Source organism: Peromyscus eremicus, chromosome 15, assembly GCF_949786415.1.
Source record: "Peromyscus eremicus chromosome 15, PerEre_H2_v1, whole genome shotgun sequence".
Taxonomy (NCBI): domain Eukaryota; kingdom Metazoa; phylum Chordata; class Mammalia; order Rodentia; family Cricetidae; genus Peromyscus; species Peromyscus eremicus.
Window position 1 is genome coordinate 24,814,799 of NC_081431.1, and position 22,434 is coordinate 24,837,232.

The 22,434-nt window shown below is 41.2% G+C and overlaps 1 protein-coding gene across 2 annotated transcripts; it reads left to right on the forward strand.

Moving 5' to 3' along the window:
* The first annotated feature begins 1,611 nt into the window (after nt 1-1,611).
* Uhmk1 (U2AF homology motif kinase 1) lies at nt 1,612-21,999 on the forward strand. Of its 2 annotated transcripts, XM_059280220.1 has the most exons (9): nt 1,617-1,939; nt 3,834-4,126; nt 4,772-4,963; nt 7,867-7,961; nt 9,242-9,318; nt 9,446-9,544; nt 11,185-11,273; nt 15,228-15,474; nt 21,774-21,999. In XM_059280220.1, the coding sequence occupies exons 1-8, from the start codon at nt 1,672-1,674 to the stop codon at nt 15,372-15,374; spliced, it is 1,260 nt and encodes a 419-aa protein (XP_059136203.1). In that variant the 5' UTR covers nt 1,617-1,671; the 3' UTR covers nt 15,375-15,474; nt 21,774-21,999. The 2 variants fall into 2 exon arrangements, with proteins under 2 accessions (XP_059136204.1, XP_059136203.1); XM_059280221.1 differs by lacking the exon at nt 15,228-15,474 and having other exon boundaries at nt 1,612-1,939.
* Nucleotides 22,000-22,434: the final 435 nt, after the last annotated feature.

Consider the following 22,434-nt stretch of genomic DNA (forward strand, 5'->3'; position numbering starts at 1 on the left):
AGTCTTTAATCTAATAGTAAACCCCTCCCCCAATACACACACACATAGCAAGATGTCTGGAGGATGGCTATGGGAAGCAGAATGGATTTCTACAAAGCTGTCAAGGACCCGGAAGCCTTCTGTATTTCTGCCTGGGCATGAGTGAGATAGACTTGCTTTCATTTCTCTTCTTCCATTAGTAATTGAACTATCCTTGGGTTTTCCAGCCTGTCTGCTGGCTAGCTGAGGTCACAGAGCTAGCTAAAACACTAGCTAATGGGGTGAGAATAGAAACAATGGGTACCATCTAGGGTTTACCCTCATCAGAACCAGATTTGTGCTTCTCTGGTCTCTTTGCCCATTCTCAAAATCGTGAAATGGTGAAAGGCAAAATAAACACAGAGGTCCCAAAGATAGAAGCCTCATTGGGAATGGCAGAACCCTGCTTTAGAGAAAGAAATGTTTCCATATTTAAGACACTGTACTTTGGGTTTCTTTGTTACAATGGGTCCATGTACAATTAATTTGTTAGTATCTGGCTTTCATTCTCTTAGTTGCTGCATGGACACAAGATGATTAATCTATCTTTAGCTTTATGGTTTTTAGTTTGATTGTTCATTTTTGTTTTTATAAGCAGGAGAAAGGAAGTAGCAGGGGAAAAAACACAAAGTCCACGTGAGTCAAGCAAAACTTTCCAACAAATCCTTGGCAGTTATACAGGAAGGTCTCATTGACCATACTTGTAGGTCTGGTCAAAACCAGCTCTGAGGGAGTATGAATCTCTTTTTTGTGCACATCACTGTCCTAAACAAAATCAGGGTTATTTTAGAAAGGGAGGTAGTGATGATGGATATCAGGCAGATGAGCAAGCAGGTAGGTCGCATTGGGCTTGCAAAAATAGCAACTAAAAAATAAGATATCAGGCTGGGTGTGGTGGCAAACACCTTTGATACCAGTACTCAGGAGGCAGAGGCAGGCCTAGTCTACAGAGTGATATCCAGGACAACCAGGGCTACACAGCAGAACCCTGTCTTGGAGGTAGGGGGTTGGGGAAGGAAGATAGCTGTAGAGATGGCTGTAGAGATGGCTCGGTGGCTAAGAGTGTGTAGTGTTATCCAGGACAGGAGTTCAGTTCCCATCACCCAAACCGGGCCGCTCACAACCACTTGTAACTCCAGTACCAGAGTATACGACATCTTCTTCTGATGTCTCGCACACATGTGGCATAAACACACAAACATATAAATACAAATATAATAAATTTTAAAAATAGGATAAATAAAACAAAAAGATAAATAATTGACGTGTGTGTTGATGGGTACTGGACCCAGGGCCTAACTTGCGCATGCTAGGCAAGCACTCTACTACAGTGCTACATTCCCAGGACTAATAATTAAGCTTAATATCTCACTGTCATATTTTTGCAAAACAAATTTGATCCCACCCGGGGCTCCGCCCCTCGTAGGCCCGCCTCCTTCAGCTTCTAGGATTGGCTTCCCCCCCACTTCCGGCGGCTGGGCCTGGGCTCACTCCCGCTTCCGGTGTCATGGCGGCCTGAGTCCCGGGAGTCGGTGCGGGCGCTGCGGGCCCCTCCCTGCGGAGCGGCGGGTCCGGGCGGGGATGTGACGGCGGGCGCCGCGGGCCTTCCTGGCGCGTCGTGTCGGCTCGCGTGTCCTCGCCCCAGCCCGCACCATGGCGGGGTCCGGCTGCGCGTGGGGCGCCGAGCCGCCGCGCTTCCTGGAGGCCTTCGGGCGGCTGTGGCAGGTACAGAGCCGCCTGGGCAGCGGCTCGTCGGCCTCGGTGTATCGGGTGCGCTGCTGCGGCACCCCGGGCTCGCCCCCCGGAGCCCTCAAGCAGTTCCTGCCTCCGGGAACCACCGGGGCTGCGGCCTCGGCCGCGGAGTATGGTTTCCGCAAAGAGAGGGCGGCGCTGGAGCAGTTGCAGGGTCACAGGAACATCGGTAATTGTGGCTGTCTTCTATCTCTTGCCCAGGTCCCGGTCCAAGCATTCACGTTCTCAGCGCCCCCATCCTCCCCCTGGCCTTTGGTCCTTTAGGTGAGAGGAGAGGATTGGGCCCCACTACTTATCTCCCCATGCTGGTCCCTTTTCCATCCGCCTTTTCTTTGCTGCTCTCCGAGGTATGGTGGAGGTGATTATCACATAGCAAAGCAATGCTTAGTAGAGTCGTGTTTTGCTTCGGTTTTCAGCTGATACTTAGTAGCGTGGAGAAATGCCTTCTGCAGCGAAAGGCATTCCTTTGCTAGGTTGTCATGTCTTGAGTGGAAAATTTTGCATCTTTTCCTTCCTATAGAAAATGGAAAATATTCTAGGGCTATGGTATCCAGTGACATCTAATGGCATCCTAGCATCTCAAATGATACATATTTAGTGTGGATTTGGGAGAGGGGACTCAGTATTACCTAGAAGTTATGGAAGTGTGACATTCAGGGGCACTGCATTTGCTTCAGTAAGACTTTCATGACTCAGATATTCAGAATGTAAGCTTGTATTGGTCTTACATCTTGGTATATAGAATCCATGTGTAATTTGAAGAAAGACCTTTTGTAATACTTCATTGGCAGAAGAATTTTCTGATACTAGTGTTGTTTCTGTTTTGTTAAGCTTACTAAGTGGAATATCACTATAACCTTGGCGTGTGACAAGGAAAAAATTTTTGCAAGCCTCAGTACTTGTTGAATCTCTGCATGATTACATTAAAATGTTATCTGCAATGTCTTGATGTGTTTTTTTAGTGTTTAATTTTTTTTACTATTCAGAGAATGGAATGCTGATGTGAATCAACCAACCTTCAATTTGTTTTTAAGGGTTACTTAACATTACAGTTTTTACTTTTAATAATTTTTTTTCTTGACACCTTAAGTGCGTCTTTACCCACCACTGCCATATATGGTATTTTATTTTATTTAAATAACCCCACTGTCCAAAGATCTTATTCATTGGAAAAATAGTGGAAGTTTCTAATGCTTACCAAAGTTATCCTTGTCTGGGAGCAAGGGGTAGAGTAGCTCAGCTGTTCTTGCAGAGGATCTGAGTTCAGTTCCCAGTGTTGCTGGAGATTTTGGTGCATACTACCTCAGTAGTCAAAAGACACTGGGGAAATGTCTGAGGATAATTTCATTGGAGTTTAAAAGAAAAACCCTAGGGCACTCAAGTTGTACATCTCAGCACCTGCTCTGAGAGGAGAAAATAAAAGAAGTAGCCATGTTGTTTGTGGTAAGCCAGTGTGGAGGCCAGCTTTTGTAGAGAGCTGGGGGTGGCTAGACAACCACAAGGCCTGGAGGTCACTTTAAGAAAGAGTGATTAAGAAAAGCATGGTTTGTTTTGTAAGAGGCTGGGCCAGGGGCAGGAATTCTGGGGGAAAAATATCTCATGAAAGGACTAATACTCCTACCCTTAGATGGTCATTGACCCACCAACTGGATTTACCACTACCCACCAACACCACCCCCCACCCCCCAAGACAGGGTTTCTGTGTAGCTTTGGTGTCTTTCCTGGAACTTAACTCTGTAGCCCAGGCTGGCCTCAAACTCACAGAGATCTGCCTGCCTCTGCCTCCTGAGTGCTGGGATTAAAGGCGAACACCACCACTGCCCTGCTGGATTAACTCTTAAGGGAGGGTACGATGTCTGCCTAGAGGGAAATTCATTTTTTTACTATAATAGTAGCTCTCACAACAGTCTCACATGCCATGTGCATGTGTGTTTGTGCACACATAAAAATAAAATTCTCTTTGGACTATCCCAAATTTATAAAGAAGAGTTAACTACTTTGGTAGTGAGTTACTGTGAATTTGATTTTTATAAAGTATTGTATTTTTTTTTTTCTTTTTCTAGTGACTTTGTATGGAGTCTTTACCATACACTTCTCTCCAAACGTGCCATCACGCTGTCTGTTGCTTGAACTCCTGGATGTCAGTGTTTCGGAATTGCTTTTGTATTCCAGTCACCAGGGTTGCTCCATGTGGATGATACAGCATTGTGCCAGAGATGTTCTGGAGGCCCTTGCTTTCCTTCACCATGAGGGCTATGTCCATGCAGACCTCAAACCACGGAACATACTGTGGAGTGCAGAGAATGAGTGCTTTAAGCTGATTGACTTTGGACTTAGCTTCAAAGAAGGCAATCAGGTAAGAAATACCTTTTCTTCTCCATCATGGTTTAAAAATCTAATGGTCCAAGCCAAATATTTTTAATAACAATGGTAGTTTAGGACTAAAGGGGCACTTCCAAAATACCAAAGTCCTTCTAAGAGAGCAAATTAAAAGAATTTCAGTGATGCTTTGTGAAACAAGGGCATAAATTTCGGTCAGGTAGAAGGTGTTAGTAAGGCTCACGAAAGCTCAGAAATTAATAAACATACTTAGCCCACAGAGAAGGCTTTTCAGTGTGGGCATTTGGTGAGTTGCTGGGTTGCTGTCCTGTTTCTTTGATGTTGGGGCTCTTACTCATGGCTGATGGCAGAGGTGACAGTTCAGGCAAACCCTCATTGCTCTGATTTATCAGGTTTCTGCAGAGGGTCTTTATCATCGGTGCATAATAGGTAAGAAACTACTTTTTAAAAAAGGACTTCTTTTTGAGCAGCTGTATGGAAGGGGTCCAGCTTTTCTGTGCTAACTGCCTAGTTAAGGAGCTGAAGAATTACGTTAGGTAAGGACTGAAGTTTACGGCATATGTTTTGTTGGGTGACCTACTGTGCCTGTGAAGAGTGCATGGTAGAGAAGGATGGAAAGCGAGACTCTTTTGATGACTGTAGTGTTTCTTCATCTTCGTAGGATGTGAAGTATATTCAGACAGACGGGTATCGCGCTCCAGAAGCAGAACTGCAAAACTGCTTGGCCCAGGCTGGCCTGCAGAGTGATACAGAATGTACCTCAGCTGTTGATCTGTGGAGCCTCGGAATCATTTTACTGGAAATGTTCTCAGGAATGAAACTGAAACATACAGTCAGATCTCAGGAATGGAAGGTAAGCTGCAGGAGAGGTTTATTTGGGGTCTCTCAATTAGTTTAGAAGTTTGCTTTATGTTTTTTGTTTGTTTTTTGTCAGAGGGTCTGATTGCCTCCTATCCTTCGTGTTCTCTGTATGTATTTATGGTACCTTCAGTGCCTCTGCTTATTCCTATAGCTTCAAATACACTGATGACATTGCATCCTCACAGCTGTTAATCTAGGTCCTGGGGTGTAGTAAGCATTTGCTGAAATGTTTGAGTGCATTTTCCCACACAGGCAAAAGAAATTCCCTTTGTTAGTTGGGCATGGTGGCACACACCTTTAATACCTGCACTCAAGAGGTAGAGGCAGACAAATCTCTATGAGTTGGAGGCCAGACCTGGTCTACAGATCAAGTTCTAGGACAGCCATGGCTCTAAACCCTGTCTTGGACACCCTCCCCCCAAAAAAAGAAATTTACTTTAGGTATTAAGTTAAATAATAATCTTTTAATAATGCTTTACAGTTAAAAAGTACTTTTAGCACAATCTTGTTAAATTTTCTGAACAGTCTCATGAGAGTAGAGTGGGTGGTCGAGAGAGGCACAGTTGTATAATATAACTGGTTCCAGGTCATGTGCTGGGTTCTCCTAATTAGAAGCTTTCCATGGTTCCATAGTACTTTGTATTTACTAATATGCCATAGGCCGCTATACACTCTGCACTGGCTAGTTAGCTTCTGTGGCAGTGGTATACTGGCCGCTGCTTTTGTTGTTTCTGAGGGAGCATGGTTTTAAGTTCCAAACCTCAGACATTGAAATGAAGTTTTTGTATGTCTCTAAGTTAGGAATTAATCCTAATTAGTTTTGCAAATGTAGTGTGATGCTTTATTATTATGAAGTTCTCAGTATCCTTTAGACTCGAGATTTAACATATAATACTTTGAAGTTATCATTGAGTCTGGTTTTAAGCAATAAGTATTTGAAATTAAATATTTTCATAATAAACGTGTAACTGCTGGGTGGTGTTGGCACATGCCTTTAATCCCAGCACTCTGGAGGCAGAGGCAGGCGGATCTCTGGGTTCAAGACCAAACTGGTCTACAGAGTGAGAGTTCCAGGACAGCTAAGGCTACACAGAGAAGCCCTGTCCTAAAAAAACCATAAAATAAAAAAATAAAATAAATGGAGGTTTTTCTGCCCGCCTGGTTCCTGTAGCCATTTCCAAATAATCATTCAGAGGCTTAATATTACTTATAAATATTTGACCAATGGCTCAGGCTTATTACTAGCTAGCTCTTACATTTAAAATAACCCATTTCTTAATCTAAGTATTGCCATGTGGCTGTGGTGTTACCGGTCTGCTGGCGTGTTGCTCCTTGGGCAGTTGACTGGTGTCTCCCAGGCTCTGCCCTTCTTCTCCTGTAGCTCTGCTTGGATCTCCTTCCTAGCTCTATCTTGCCTTGCCATAGACTAAAGCAGCTTTATTTATTAACTAATGAGCGCAACATCCATTCCCAGCATATAGAAGGATATCCCATATCATAAACATCTAGCCAATAGTAGGTGACCATTATAATATAGTTTGATTTGTGCTAAACCCTAGTCATCAATTTCTGGTTTAGTAATTCTTGGAAGGAATACACTAATACTCTCTAGTGGGATTGCCTTATGTTTATTTTTGGCCCCAAAAATGCTGCTTATGGGCATACAACCAGTACTACTTTTTTCTATTAATGATATTTCCAGATAGCTAACAAGCTATGTGTTTTTTCTTTAGTGTTAGTTTGAATATGGATCAATCATTTAAATTAGCTTTGACTTTGCTTAGGCTCTTTGGACTGTATCTGCTTGGTCCAGAGTGCATCAGAAATAGGTCACACTCAAATTTGTGTAAAATTTGGAGGCATGACATATACTAATGGAATCTCAAATATATGTCTCTCTAGGTAAAGTGTCATATGACAGTGTCAAATTGCCAAGCTGGTGTGAGCATAGATTCTGAAGTCTAACTGTGTCTTACTTTCACCTCCTACTAAGTTATTTGGGTTCATTAAACCACTTATTTTCCTGTAATGTAAAGAGACTAACAATGTAATGTCTTGTAAGAGTACTAAGACTAAAAAAGAAACGTCGCATAGGTTTTCAGCATAATGTGTGGTCATAGTAAGTTAGCAGTAGATTCTAGTTAATGTGAGTTCTTCTGCCTTCTCAGTTAGTATAGCACTTGCCACATATGGTTAGATACATTTTTGTATCTAGTGGAATATTTATTTTGGATCACAGTTTTAGAGGTATTGGTCCATGCTGTTGGAGGTTGTGGCAGTGTGGCACAGCAGTTTGCACCTTGGTGGCTAGGAAACAGAGGCTGTTTCCCTTTTCCCTCTACTCTGTCCCCAAGCCATGAGATGGTGCCACCTACATGCTGTGTAGGCCTTTTCCCTTCAGTTAATCTCCAACATGTGCTAGCAGGCAAACCCAAGAGGGTACCTTACCAGTGTCTTCAGTGATTCTAAATTGACAGTGAAGATTAACCATCACAGTACTCACGGACTAAGTGCTGTCCTCTACAAATGGAATGTGCATAATGTAACAAAGGCAGCATTCTCATGCTGCCTCCTTTTTCTCAATGATAGTTTATTTCACCTGAATACCAACAAAGACTCATCATTAGGTATTGTGACCTACCTATTACATTCATTCATAAAATTGCATCTCAGTGTGATTTCTTGAGTTTTACACATTCATTTTGGAGATGTTCATAGTGCCAGGTATTGTATCAGTGCCTCTAGAAATCACTACAATGAAGTCTTCTCCATTAAGATTATAAATTCTTAGAAGAGGTATTGCATGTTACTCATGGAATAGTGCCATATGGCTACTGCTCAGTAAATGCAAGCTGAGCTGAATAACCTAAGGAAGACTTTTTCCCCCTCTTTTAGGCAAACAGTTCTGCTATTATTGATCATATATTTGCCAGTAAAGCAGTGGTGAATGCCGCAATTCCAGCCTATCACCTCAGAGACCTTATCAAAAGGTATGTTAGATACAGTATAATTTGCTTTGCAGACCTTTACCAGCTAAAGTTTTTTTTCTTGGATTGATATTACTGTTACTAATTTGCCTAGTTATATAGATGCAACTCCCTTAGAGATAGGAATTTTACCCAGGTGAGGTGGCGCATGCTTTTAATCCCTACACTCCAGGGCAGTGGCAGGAGGATCTCTGTGAGTTCAAGGCCTGCCAGAGCTACATAGTGAGACCTTGTGTCAAACAAAACAGAACGATTAAGATAGCCTTTCTAGTTATGGAAGTGTCATTCTTCTGCTGTTCTTATGTAATGTAAAGGAGAGCCAGGCATGATGATGCATGCCTGCAGTTCCCATGTTTGGGAGGTTGAACAGGAGAGCTGTAGTTTGAGGTTGCCGTGAGCTACATGTGAGACATTGTCTCAAAGCAACAAATAAGAGGGGGAAAAGGTGTGGCTCCCCCCGCCCCTTCGGTCTGGTTTTTCTTCCTTGTTTTTTTCTGATAAATCTCTCTTTCCCTCTGTCTGTCTGCCTGTCTTTCCCCATTTTGATCATTTGAATTCTTTTCCCGATATTTTTTTCTCACTGGGATTTTCCATGAAGTCTTGGCTGCTTATTTTAGGAAGTCTTAGTTTCTGGGTTACTCTAGCTCTTAGGATTTCCCGGAGGCTCGTTGTGTTTACCTGGTGTGAGTGCAGTGGTCCCTTGTAGTTTCATCTGCTGTTGTAAAATTGGCTTGCCGTACTTCCCAGTGAGTATCTGTTTGCCTTTTTGTTTTCCTGCCTTATTCTCTTTCATTTATTATCTGTACGCTTGTTTCTTCTCTACGTTCTTATAAACGAATGCCTGTATGAGTATTACTACCATCCGTAGTCTGTTTCTGTAATTGCCTATAGATTTTTACATAAAATTGTTTTAAGATTAGGGGAATTTGGCAAGATTCAATTATCCCACTATTACCTTCTGGTTTTTGGTTTTGCTTTTTGTTTTTTTTTTTTAAATTGTGCTACCATAAACATTTGTCTCGCCCCCGCCCCCACTGTGCTATAGCATGTACATCACTTTCTTATGTTTCTTATTAGTTAGAAACATTAAATCATAGCATGATACTGTATCAGAAATGTCCCATGGTTTATTGCACTGTTGCTCAGATGGCCTTTCTGTTCTCCACAGGGGAATGAGTAATCCCCGATGACAGAGGTAGTGCTGAGATGAACACTGAGCCTTTTTTGATAGTTTCACTTTTAGAAGGTCTGGCAGTAATCATAATGATGTTGTTATGTTTTAGCATGCTTCATGATGACCCAAGCAGAAGGATCCCTGCTGAGATGGCATTGTGCAGCCCATTCTTTAGCATTCCTTTTGGTAAGTTGTATCTGCCATTATTTCCCCTCCCTGGTTATTTGGTAATTGTGTGTATATATTCTCAGGCTCCTTATTTGATCAGTTCATCATTTATTACATTTGCCCATATTGTCATGAACTTTCACAGCCCCTCATATTGAAGATCTGGTGATGCTTCCAACTCCAGTGCTCAGACTCCTCAATGTGCTGGATGATGATTATCTTGAAAATGAAGATGAATATGAAGGTTAGTGCTTCCCAGATTATATTATAGTGTTTTGTTCTTACATACAGACTGTGACCAATGTGTGTGTGATACAAATTTTATTCATAAGATTCTTATTTTTCTTAACACAAAATTTAAAAGGACTGTTGAACTCTTTGATGTCTAAAATAATTGTGCTTTTTGATTCATAAAGTCATTTGGACTCTGACATTTCATTTTACCAAATTAATAGAGATTTACCCATAAGATTCTGTCTCTGATCTGTCTTTTCTGTCCCTTCTCTGTGCTGTCATTTCTGCTTTTTATCTCTCTCTCTCTTGCTTTTAACAACCTTTTCATTCAGACACATTTACTGTGTCTCAGGGGATTATTTCTTATTTTTAATGTAAGAGAGACATTACAAATGATGACAGAAAAAGGGCACTCAGCTTAGCTTGAGTGATCAGTGAGGGCTTTCACTGCAGTGGTTACATCTGAGCTCAGTGATTAGTTATCTAAAAGGTGGGTTGGATGAAGTAACATCAAATAGAAACTGTGCCATGTTCAGAGAACAGCAGCTTGGCATGATTGTATCTTATTTGTTGGAAAACAGTTAAAGTTGCAGCAGTAGCCAGTGTGCACATACCTAACAGGCTTGATTACTGTGATTAAGAATTGGATCTTGTTTATGAACTAGTAACACTGGAATCTAGCACCCTTGGAAAAAAAATGCATGGTAGGTACCCAATCAACATTTATGGTAGAAGGGAGCGAATGGCGTCAGTTCAAACCGAATTGCTATGTCTTTGTTGCTGGGCACATAAACAGCAAAAAATATGGGGAATAGAAAAACAAGTTTTTGATTATGCTGCTTGAAAGAGTTTATATTAGATCTTTAGGAAAGACAACCTGATAATTCTAACAATATTGCAAGTTTATGTCAGTTTTGACCTAGCAATGTTATTTCTAGAATATCAGCTATGAGAAATAATGAAGTTCAATAAATTGTAAACAGTATTATTTATAATATCAGAACATTTTGAAATAGTTAAGTAGTCATCAGTTAGGAGACATTGGTTAATTTCTTGAATATAGTAAACTGTCCAAAAGTATACAGCCATAAAAACAAATGAGAAGACTTCATTTAATAATATGGAAAACTGTCCAGAGAGATGGATCAGCAGTCACATCGCAGCTCACAGTGGTCTTGTAACTCCAGTTCCAGAGGATCCAGTGCCCTCTTTTGGCTTCGGGGGCACTGCATGCACATGTATACATGCAGGCAAAACACATAAAGTAAATACATCTAATTTTTTTAAATATAGAAATCCACAAAGATATACTTCAGAAATATTAAAGTTGAAATTCTTGCTTAAAATACATAAAATTGTATTTGCTTGTGTACCTGGTAACACTGGCCGGCTGCAGCAGTAACTTCATGGTGCTGGTTGGCTTCAAGAGGAGAAGCGAAATGAGAGATGGGAATTTTCTTTTCAATTTTGAATTATTTAACTAATGTATTTAAAACATTAAATGTAGACTATTAAAAGAAATTGTTAATGCGTTGAATTTATATTCTTAAGCTTTTTTTCCTAAGGTAAGGAAAATAACTTCATTACTTAGCTATGTGTCACTGAATTTTCAAGTAGTAAGGACCTGCTGTTGTGTGGTTTTATGACCAGATGTTGTAGAAGATGTCAAAGAGGAGTGTCAGAAATATGGACCAGTGGTTTCTCTGCTCGTTCCAAAGGAAAATCCTGGCAGAGGACAAGTAAGCACATTTTTTATAATTGCAGAAGTATTTGTAGATTATTAAAATTTTGTACTAGATGGGTTCTGTGGGAAGGCATACACAAAATTTTTTCAGTATATATTATCATTACTTTCTTATGCTTTTTACCTATCTAAAAGTCCTATAATATGTTTGATTTTTGTCATCACTTAAACTTTATTTTTTAAAAAATGTACTTTTGAGCCATGGTAAACAGTGACACCAACTGAATTGTGTTAATTTTGATTAGGTTTAATTAGAGAACTGTTTGGTTCAATTTTGTTCAAATTAAGTACACTTGGAAAACCAGTTGGATTAGGTTCTGATTGCAATAGAAATGATTAGTGACCATGTAGAGAAGAAGAGCATGCTGGGTGGAGACTCCTGCCTGAGCTGTGTCTCTGTTGACCAGCCTGTGAGGATGGCCCATACTGCCTTCCTCTGTTAGATGTCTGGGTGAGAACTATGATCACATCATTTTTATTAGAAACTCTCTCTAATCAAATCACACGGTAAAGAGGATAAGAAAATGCAAATACTTTGTCTATATTTTTTTCCTTTATAGAAACAGAATATTATTTTACTGTAGTTCAGGTTTCTAGTCTACTCGCTGTTAGCATTCAAGCCATGTCACTTGGTTGAGGGAAGTGCCCTGTGGAGTGTAGGCTGTGCAGCAGCAGCAGCCTTGTCTCTGCACATTAGCTGCCCTTCTTCCCCTGGAGAAGTGCATCAGGAGGGGTGCAGTCACTTTTGACTGGGTGCCCTGCCAAATCCTCCTGTTCCAGCTCCTGAGTGCTAGGGTTGCAGGCACTTGCCACCATGCTGCTGATTGTAGAGATTATCTATCTTATAGCTCACTGGCCGTTTGGAAATGCTTTTATTTCCATTTAATGACATTTTAGAGATGAGGATTCTGAGTAGCTGATAAGAATCACTTTATCTAATTTCCTGTTTTCATTCTTGTATGTGTGTTATGAATATATGTGTGTGTGTGTATACATTTGGAAGCCCAACGCTGATGTTGAGAATCATTCCCCATAGCTTTTCCTCTTTATTTATTGTGGCAGGGTCTCTCAGTTAAACCCAGAGCTTGCCAATATGGCTAGTCTTGTTGGGCTGGCTAATCTGGGGATTCCCTGCCTCTGCCTTCTGAGGCTGGAATTCAGACAAGCTGGCATGCCTACCTGTCTTGTTATATAGGTTCTTGAAATCCAAACTCCAGTCCTTACTATTGTAAGGTAAGCAGTTTAACCAGTGAGACATCTCTCCAGCTTTCCCTCTTATTTATATGTAAAAATAACGTTAGGTAATCTTCACTTTATCTTCAAGAGCAGTGCATAGCTTAGACCCTAGTTATGTGGAAGGAGCAAAATTAGTACCACCTCTCCATTTTCCAATACATATAAACTCAGAAAATTCCATCAGAGGTCCAGGTTCCTTAGGTCTTAGTTGTACATCCTGCTTAACAGAGTACTTGCGTGAGGTGGAATGACTAGTCATATGTCACATAGGGCTTTGTATATTAATGAAAGAATATTCCATAAATAATTGAGTACTAGGGCTGGGAATATGGCGCAGATTCAAAAGTGCTTGCTGTCCAAGCATGAAGACCCATTTTAATCACTAGTATCCATGTAAAAAGACAGATGTGTTGTCGTGTACCTGCAATCCCAGTACTGAGGAACTGGAGGCAGGAGAATCCCTGGGGCTTTTTGGTCATCCATTCTAACTAGTTGGTGAGCTCTGGTTCATGAAAAACCCTGTCTTTAAAAATAAGGTGGGAAAGGGGCTGGAAAAATGGCTCAGAGGTTAAGGGCACTGACTGCTCTTCCAGAGGACCCAGGTTCAATTCCCAATACCCACATGGGGGCTCACAGCTGTCTGCAGTTCTAGTTCCAGGGAAACCAACACCCTCACAGACACGACGACAGTATATAGCAAATAAATAATAAATAAAGCATTTTTTTAAGGTGGAAAAGTGACTGAGAAAGACACCTGTCGTCAACCTTTGGCCTGCACATGCATCTGTGCACACACACATACACACACACACACACACACACACACACACACACACACACACAGAACTCTTTTAGGAATTTTTCTTTTATACTCCATGGAATCGAATTTGGCTTTTTTCAAGAGAGAAGGGTTCCTGTGAAAGGAGAGGTGGAAACTGGGAATGTGCCTGAATTTGTAGGTAGATAAATGTGAGGAAAACACAGAAGAACATGTGTAGAAGAGTTAGACATGGTAGCATATGCCTGTCATCCCAGCATTGCTGAGGCAGAGGCAAAGAAATGAATTGAAGGCATTCTTGATGCACAACACGTTTAGGCCAGCTTGGGTGACTTGGGACCCTGTCTGAAAGCAGCTGAAAGGTGATGATGATCTAGGTGTTGATTTCTTAGGATCCATTTTCACATTGCCTTCAAAAGTCTCTGAACATCTGAGCTCAGGGGAATCCTTGACATAATGACTAAGGGACACAGTGAGCAGAGAGGCAGTTCTTGAGTGTGATTCATCTTCTGCTATGTGTGGTAACTGAGAACAGGTCATTCCAGATCATTCCCTTTCCCTGCCCTTTTGCTTTAGGACAGCACAGAGAACTTACGTGACTCTATGTCCCAATCTCTACCTTTGGGAAGGATTCAGGTACTCCGGGAAAGGAAATCACTGGTTTTGAACTTCTTTATTATAGTTTTGGTCTGTAGTTTTACAAAGATTTTTATAGACGTAGTTCCTAGAGCTTTGTTCAGCTCTTTCCCCTTCATGTAGTTCTCCAAGTGTAGCTTTCTTTGTAGTGGTGTTACAGTTTTTCTGGGCTCCTCATCCTTACCTGGCTGTGTCTACTATTATTCATAGTCCTCTGGGAGTTTCACTCAAACGTGTATGCTTTTTCACCTGACTTGTCTTTGATAGCTCTTAAGAATTGGATGAAGTGAGCTGAGTTCTAAGGAAGTGTTTTTAAACCTACCGCTATAAAGTGTGCTTGATGGATTGTTAGCGTTGCCATCAGAGCTTGTTAAGAAATGAGATAAACCTATCTCTGGTGCATGAGTTGCCTTTCTGGATCCCATTACCACTGGTTGGACACCTTGCTCACCCCTGATAAAGTGGGGAGGGGCTTGGTCCTGCCTCAACTGAATGTATCAGGCTTAGCTGTCCTCCCATGGGAGAACTTACCCTGATGGAGGAGGGGATGAGGGGTGGGGGTGAAGGTGGGGGGAAGTGAGAGGGGGATCTGTGGTTGGTATGGAAAATGAATTAAAAAAAAAAAAAAACAGAAAAAAATGTGATGAAGCAGACACAGGCAGGTGGGATGACTCGGGGTCGAGGTTTTTGTGGGTAGGCACTTGTGAGCAGGCTAGATGACCTAAGTTCAACTGCAGGATCCCACAAGGTGACAGAAGAGAACTGACTCCTGAGAGTTATCCTCTGACTTAAACACACACACACACACACACACACACACACACACACACACACATATACTGAATTTCTAAAAGAATTGTAGACACTGAAGCTGTACACAGTCATGTATCATTTAATAACAGGAGATAGTGTGAGAACTGTATCTCTGTGATTCTGTTGTTGTGTAAACTGATACATAGCACACTTAATGCTTACATGATAAAGCCTACAAAACACCTAGACTGCATGATGTAGTTTGTTGTTGCTGGCCTGAAAACCTGGGATAGTATTGTCCTGAATACTGTAGGCAGCTGTGATATACAGGTAAGCACTGGTATAAATGCCAGAAAGGTACAGTAAAATACCAGGCAATATGAATTTTCAGCTCTGTTATAATCTTAGAGGACCAGTGTCTCCCATGGTTTTTCATTGATGTTGTTATGTGGCATGTAACTGGGCATACATTAAAGTTGGTAAAGCCCTGATCTAAATCTAAAAGCACTGTGGTGAAATGATGTTGTCTTCTCTAACCTCCTTCAGGTCTTTGTTGAGTATGCAAACGCTGGTGACTCCAAAGCTGCTCAGAAATTGCTGACGGGGAGGATGTTTGACGGAAAGTTTGTTGTGGCTACATTCTACCCGCTGAGTGCCTACAAGAGGGGATACCTGTATCAAACCTTGCTTTAGTCGGTCACCCAAGGACTATTTCCTGTTTCTCCTCTTCCGTTTCTCGGATTAGTATATTCCACAGCTGAATGCAGGAGCACCCCTTTACCCATTTTAAAGGGTACCTTGTACATTTATTTAATCCTACTAATGTGCAGCCATTGCCCAAACAGTGACTGCATTGCAAACATTGGCACTGAGTAGGACAAGACCTCTCAGCTATACATTGAGGGGGTTAGAGCACCCACGTGGGCACCCTTTATTTGTGCAGTAGGGCAGGTGCTGCTCTTTAGTATGTAACCTAAAACAGATGTCATTTCATGTGATGATGAAGCAAAGACGAATAACTTGTCATAGTGAATATGATTAACAATTTGTTAGGGTTGGTGACATCACAGAGTGTCTGTTTGTGTTGTCAGGTGTGTCTCATTGTTCTTCTAGCTGGCACTGGATGCTCTAATGTTCAGTCGTTGTCAAGCAGCAGTTAGTTACCTACCGTGTTCTTAACAATGACTTGTGAACTTTTCTAAGGGAGTACTGTAGGACTTAATATTCCTCTGAAGAAACTGCAGTGAGCCTATCTCCGTTTTTAAAATTACTATTGAGGCTTTTAAAATAGAAGCTGATGCTTGATCTTGCACAATTTTTATGTCGAGTATGTGTGCTTGAGTGGGTGTGCAGGTGTGAGAGAAGAGAGAAATTTGAGTCAGTGTACTTTATAATGTGAGTCTTGTGATCTAATATAGTCTATAACCATTTCTTCCTACCTGTTTCACACTTGTGAGACTTGAGGTGTAGGTTTCTTGAAAGTCGGTCTGACTGATAGAATGTAGATGACAGAACGGTTCATTCCCGTAAAGCGCAGAACAAACTGGAGTCTAGACCAGGGTTACATTGAAACTCTTCCAAGTAACTGGAACAAAGAGGGTTTCAGTACATGTAAATTACCCCGTTCTTCAGTCTACTTTAGACTCAAGATTGACTCATCTGTTTTGTACTGAACCTCTTGTGATAATTGTAAAATTTCTCCAGGTGTGATTTTTTTCAGTTATAATGGAAAATTGAAGTGGATCAGAAAAAAAAAAAAAGGTTGTTGTGCAGTGAAGGGAGAAAAGTACAAAGAAAGTAGCTATCACGGATCCTTTCCCCCTGTGTCCTCCCTGCTGCCTACCACCGTCATCCCCTCCCCCCTTTGCCCCTCTGCAGCTGAGGGCAGTGCCCAGTCATCTGGCTTTTGACTGGAAGGGAGTAAAGAAAGGTTGGAGTGTTATGAGGTGGAAGTAGAAAGGAAGAAAAACTCCATTCCTAAAAGCTCCATAACAGACTAATGTGGCCTTGATTAGAGGGCGCCTATTCTCATGTGTTTGTGGGCACAGGTTGACTGTGGCTTGAGGATTGTGAGTGTGCATTCTTTTTACTGTATAGTAGATTGCCTTGAAAGTTGTAAACTTATGAAACATTTGTAAAGCACTGATTGTACAAGACAACCCACACATTGTACACCAGTTAGGAATTTTTTCCTAGCTCCTTACCTGAAAGTTTTATTTATTTATTTTTCCTTAGGAAAGAGTCTTTCCTTCCCTGGTGGCAGCCCACTTACATAGTTTTCTCTTGTTCATGCCATACAAGTTCCTGGAAGCTCCATTACAATTGCATTTTAGAGGATGAATTCTTTTACCCTGGTCAAACAGTCTGTCTAACATTTGTTAGTAAAATCAGATTGCTCAGAGCTCCCTCTTATGAAGTTAAATTGGTTATAAGGGGATTGACTGATGAATTACCTAATGTTTTTATGTCATGGTCCCTGATGTGTTCCTTAGAAACAAGACTCTTTCAGGGGGTTGATTGGGTGGTTGGTTTGCAAGTCAAAATTGAAAAGCACAGAATCAGTGCTCTGAAGCCCTGAGCTTTCCTAAAACATAAATATTTACACCAGGGGCTGCTTCTGTGGTTACAGTGTACAAGTGAATTCTTTTGAAGGTCAAGTGTGCTTAGCACGTGTTCTTGAAGGTCAAGTGTGCTTAGCACGTGTTCCTGTCTCATAAAAAAGATTCTTGCAAATAAACTGCAGATAGGCTTCCAAGCTTTGTCGTGCAGTATGCTGCTACCATTTCTGCACTTATAGAATTCTGTGATCCTCATTATTGCAAATGTACTCATAAATATGTGTAGTGTTTGACACTGTAAACTTACTACAAAAGATGCTGGTTTGATTTGAAGGGAGCTAAGGAAGTAAATGATGGGCCCAAGTAATTGCATTGAATTAAATATTTTATATTGAAGCCACAGAACTGAAAACATAACCTACTATGATTTAAACTATTGTTTAATAGCTTAGCCCATTTACCAAAGAGGACAGCTGTAGATTCTCCCTCCTCTGATACTATGAGGACTTTCATTTTAATATCTTTCTTAAACTGGGACCAAATATTATAAAAGATACAATTTTCACAATAAATATATGCACAGGAATTTTAATTCTTTGAAGTTAATAAAAACCTAAAATTCTCTTATTAAGAGGCAAGGTAAAGAGTCGAGGGTTCATATTACTTAGCCCCTGTCTCTGGGGGCAGATTTTACCTCAGGTAGTTTTTCTTTCCCTCTGTTAATCTTTGTGCTTCCTCCCCTTGTGCCTTCCCACTTCCTTCTTTATTCTCCCATGGTCTACTCTACTGTGGCATAGTCTGTCCCAGAGAAGGCATAGCAAGGGATTACCCCGTGGGAAATTTGGGGTTTTTTAGAAGTATTTGGAGGAGGTGGCTAGTAGCCATGATCAAATCTGTAATACAGTGTTTAGAAGAGACTGTTAGATGGGCCCCTCAGTAAGGTGTTTATTAATCTCTGGATACCCACCTTCCTTTGTGGCCATTGGCACAGTGGCTTTCTTTGGGAAATCTCCCTTTCTGCTGTCTCGTGATCTAAGTCTGTGGCTCCTTTTAGAATCCAATGACTGATAGAGTTTTACTCACCTGTCTCTGTGTTCATCGAGAAGCGTGGCCTTCTCTTTGACTTGTAGCTGCTAAAGAGTGTTGAGATACGTTGACCTGCCACCCACCATGTCGCCACAGAGAAGTGCAGAAGAATGGCGGGCATAAGGCTTCTTTCTGTCTTACTACACTGGACTTTCCCTCAAGTAAGGGCACCAGTTAGGGATAACTTAAAGGCAGGCAGGTTAGAATACTCATCAGAAGCTGTTTCATGGCTCTTTTGAATTTATTGATCAAAGGCAGGTGGCTGACTGTCATCATTTTTTGGTAGTTCTCACTCTGGCTTATTAGGCCTATTGTACATTTTCTTTTTCAACAGTTATTGAAAATGAGCGTCATCATACCCGATGGTAATTAGCAGCATAATGGGTGAGAGGATCTGTCAGGGAGACACTGGGAACCGTGTGGTTTACCTAGTCTCTCACTTGAAGGGGTTGGGCTGGCGGTTTTATTCTGAGTAGGGTACAGATAGGATGACATCGTGACTTTCCATCTGTTGGATCTGTAGCTAGCTCAAGTTATGAGCAAGTGCCTTGTGTTTCCTGGCGAGTATTAAACCTCATCTGGGCGAAAGCTCTAGGTGATGACTGCACTGTTGCCTTGTTCTTGGAATAACTTGGATTGAGTCATTTGAGTCCAGAATTTCCTTGGCTTACTTTAAAAAATATATGTATAAAACTATTCCTATTTGATTTATCTCAAATTATCTATTGTATGTTGATGGAAAGGCCAGTTATCCAGCACATCTAATTCTGGGTTCTTGTTCCATTTGTTGGGTTCCTTCCTCAAAGCTTATTACTCCAGCTCTCTCTCTGCTTCTTGTAAATTGTTGTCACATACAGACCAGTCCTTGGTCACTGCTAGCTCAAAAGAATTCCTATTTCTTGAGGTGCTCAGCATTCACCTTTCTTTTGAATAGGGGTCTGGCAGTCTTTCCACTTGGTATTCCTAGCTTCCTTAAAGAATACACTGATCTTGAGTCTCTGTCGTGTGGAGCTCATCTGGGTATGTTTAGATTTTAGATTCTTAATCATGGAGAAGCTTGGATATTTTAGTTTTTAGAGGGCCCCCCCCCGCCTTTGATGGATTTTCTTCCTTTCTTCTGATACCACAGGATGGATCATGATTTTTGTCCTTGCCGCCTCCCCAAGATGGTGTTCACTATGTTTAAAGTTGTCTGATGACTAATGCTTCATACCATGACAAGCAGTTGGCAGGTACTAGATATTTAAGAAGGTAAACAATTTAGACTATTTTTGCTGTGACTTTATAGGAGAAATGAGCTGTCAAAGAAATACATATAAGCCAGGGAGCATTTAGGATAAACAGCTTTTTGGAGACAGGATTTCACAGTGCAGCCTAGACTGGCCTTCAGCTCAGGATCTTTCTGTCTCAGCCTCCCAAGTGCTGCTTCTCACAGTTTGTACCATCGTGCCCAGCTCTTGTAGGAAACTATATTTTATAGATGGTCATTAAGGTCATTTTTCAGGATATAAGACAAACACAAAAGTTTACACAAACTTTGTCCTGATAAAAACTATTGATTTTCTATAGCTCAGCACTTTCCCTGTTCCTTGTGCTGCTTATGGGAATGATTGCTTTAAATTTGCTGTATTTGTGCCTTTCAGAGTGTCAGAATCATGGCAGTTGTGTTTGTTGGCACCATTCTAAATGCTGGCGTGGCTGGGAACCTCACTAAATGATTGCCTGAGTGTTAAACTGGGTAGCTGTCACAACACTGGGAAGAGAAATTGGTGGTTCTTTTGAAGGCGGTATGTGTTTTGTGAGCTGAGTTCCTAGTGTTTTAATGGAAAGGCAATAAGACATGCTCTTTCTTGTCTTAAGTGGCCATTAATCTCTGTTGTGCAAAAGACAGCTTTACTCTACTTCTCTGTGTAATGAAAGCAAGTTACATTCTGAGAAGAAAACTGCAATTGTTTGCTTTTTTGTTTGTTTCTTACTGAGAAACTTGCGTAAACAGCAGGCTATTACCACCTTCAGCCCACTGATTATCAGTGAGTATATCTCTAGTCATTCCTTAAAATCCTCCATTGGAGGACTGGAGAGATGGCTCAGGGGTAAAGAGCACTGATTGCTCTTTTAGAGGACCCGAGTTCAATTCCCAGCATCCGAATGGTAGCTCACAGCTGTCTGTAACTCCAGTTCCAGGGCCTCACTCAGACATACATGCAGGCAAAAACAGCAATGCACATAAAATAAAAATGAAATCCTCAGTTGGAGTCACTTCCCTTTTCTCTGTCAGCTCCTCTCAGAATCTCTTCAGTTACATGAATTACCTTTTCTATGTTATTTTATTAGGTGGGTCACCAGAAGGCTGTCAACCTTAAGAGAAGGAAAGAGAACTATGAATTGAGAAAAGGAAGGAAGTAGCTCCCTTACTGGCATTGGTGATCTTCCGCATACAGTTCATCTAGACTTCTTACCTGTAGCATAAAAACATGACCTTTCTTACACATTCCTCATCCTTGTTTCCCCAGGAGATTGCTGTCAGGGTTCATGAAGCCAGATTAAATATCCATATTCAGTTTGTCCTCATTTTTTAAAAGTGTTTGAGTTCCAGCCCTTGTGCATTTGGAGTTCATTGCTATTCTTGCAAATTGAGGCTCAGAAAGAACCTGGGGGTCAGCCATCTCTGTCTTCCTTCTGCACATGGAGTGGGTGGCATTAGTCCGCACTAACTGCAGTTACAGCACCTTGTGAAAAGAAGTGTAAGTAGTGTTTATTATTATGTTAAAAACTTTAATCTGCACTTCTCTAATTAGCAGGATATAAAGCTGTCACATCTTTTCCATCAGCATTTATTTTTCATTCTTTTGTGAGAAATCTTAAAATACTTTAACATTCCTTAATCACTTTTAATTTGTTTCAAATCTGGGATAGAAGGCTTTTTCCCCCATCCTAAAAAGGGCTCTATCTTTTCGATCTTTTTGTCACTCTTAGAAATCCATTTACGATCAATACATTTTAATAGTTTCTGGTCTCGGGACTGTGCCAGTACTGGAGTGATTGATTGTGAATATGGAAACCTGCTTTTCCCCTTGCAAACCTGGAGTTACTGTTTTGGGCGTAGAAGGTCTGGCTTACAAACCGTGTGAAAGATCACTTAAACCAAAGCCAGTTCTAAGGAGTGTTCACTCCTGCTGGTTTACCTCCACCTCAGAGCGACAGGAACATTGCAGTGTGCAGTGAGTAGTCTAACATTTCTCCCTGGTGTTTCAGTAGCCTGTTGGTCTTGGCATTTCTTGATGCTATGAGTCTGGTTTTCGTGATGTTTTACTGCTTGTGAATGGTTGGGCTTTGGTTGTTGTTTGTTTGAACTAAGTGGGACTGTAAATGTAGATAGATGTGTTTTAATACCAAGATGTTCTTTTTTCAAATCCCTAAATTTCTGATTTCCATACCACTCTTTCAGACGTCTGTTTTCTTGCTGATACCAGAGGACTTTATCTCCACCTCCCTATAAAGTGTGAGCACTGTGTTTCAGCGAGCTGCATTGCGGACTTCTGCTGAAAACTTCTGTAAACACAATTGCCTTGTTCAGTTTTGTTGTAAACTGACTCACCATGCGATGCACTGTTGTTGATAGCTTCCTGATGTGTGGTGGATAAGAGTGATAAAATAAAGCTTACAAAGAAAAATGCTCTTTTATTTCTTTTTCTTTTTAATAAGACAGCATTTCCTGTAGGTCAGCTGGCCTTCAAGTCACTATGTAGCTGAGGCTGGCCTTGAACTCCTCCTAATCATCCTGCCTCTACCTCTCAAGTTCTGGGATAACAGGTGTACATCACTGCCCTAATTCTATTCATAGGTTTCTGACAGTAATTTTTCCCAGCATGCATAGGGCCCTAGGTTTAATTCATTAAAATTTCCCCAGGACTGGACAGATGGTTCAGTAGTTAGCATTTGCTGCTCCCTAGAGGACCCAGATTTGTTCCCAGCACCCATGCAACAGCTCATAATTGTTTATAATTCCAGTTCCAGGGTGTATGCAGCCCCCTCCTGGGCTCTGTAGGCAATAGAAACATATGTGTGTACATATATGTGTATACATTACATGTGTTTATACATAATAT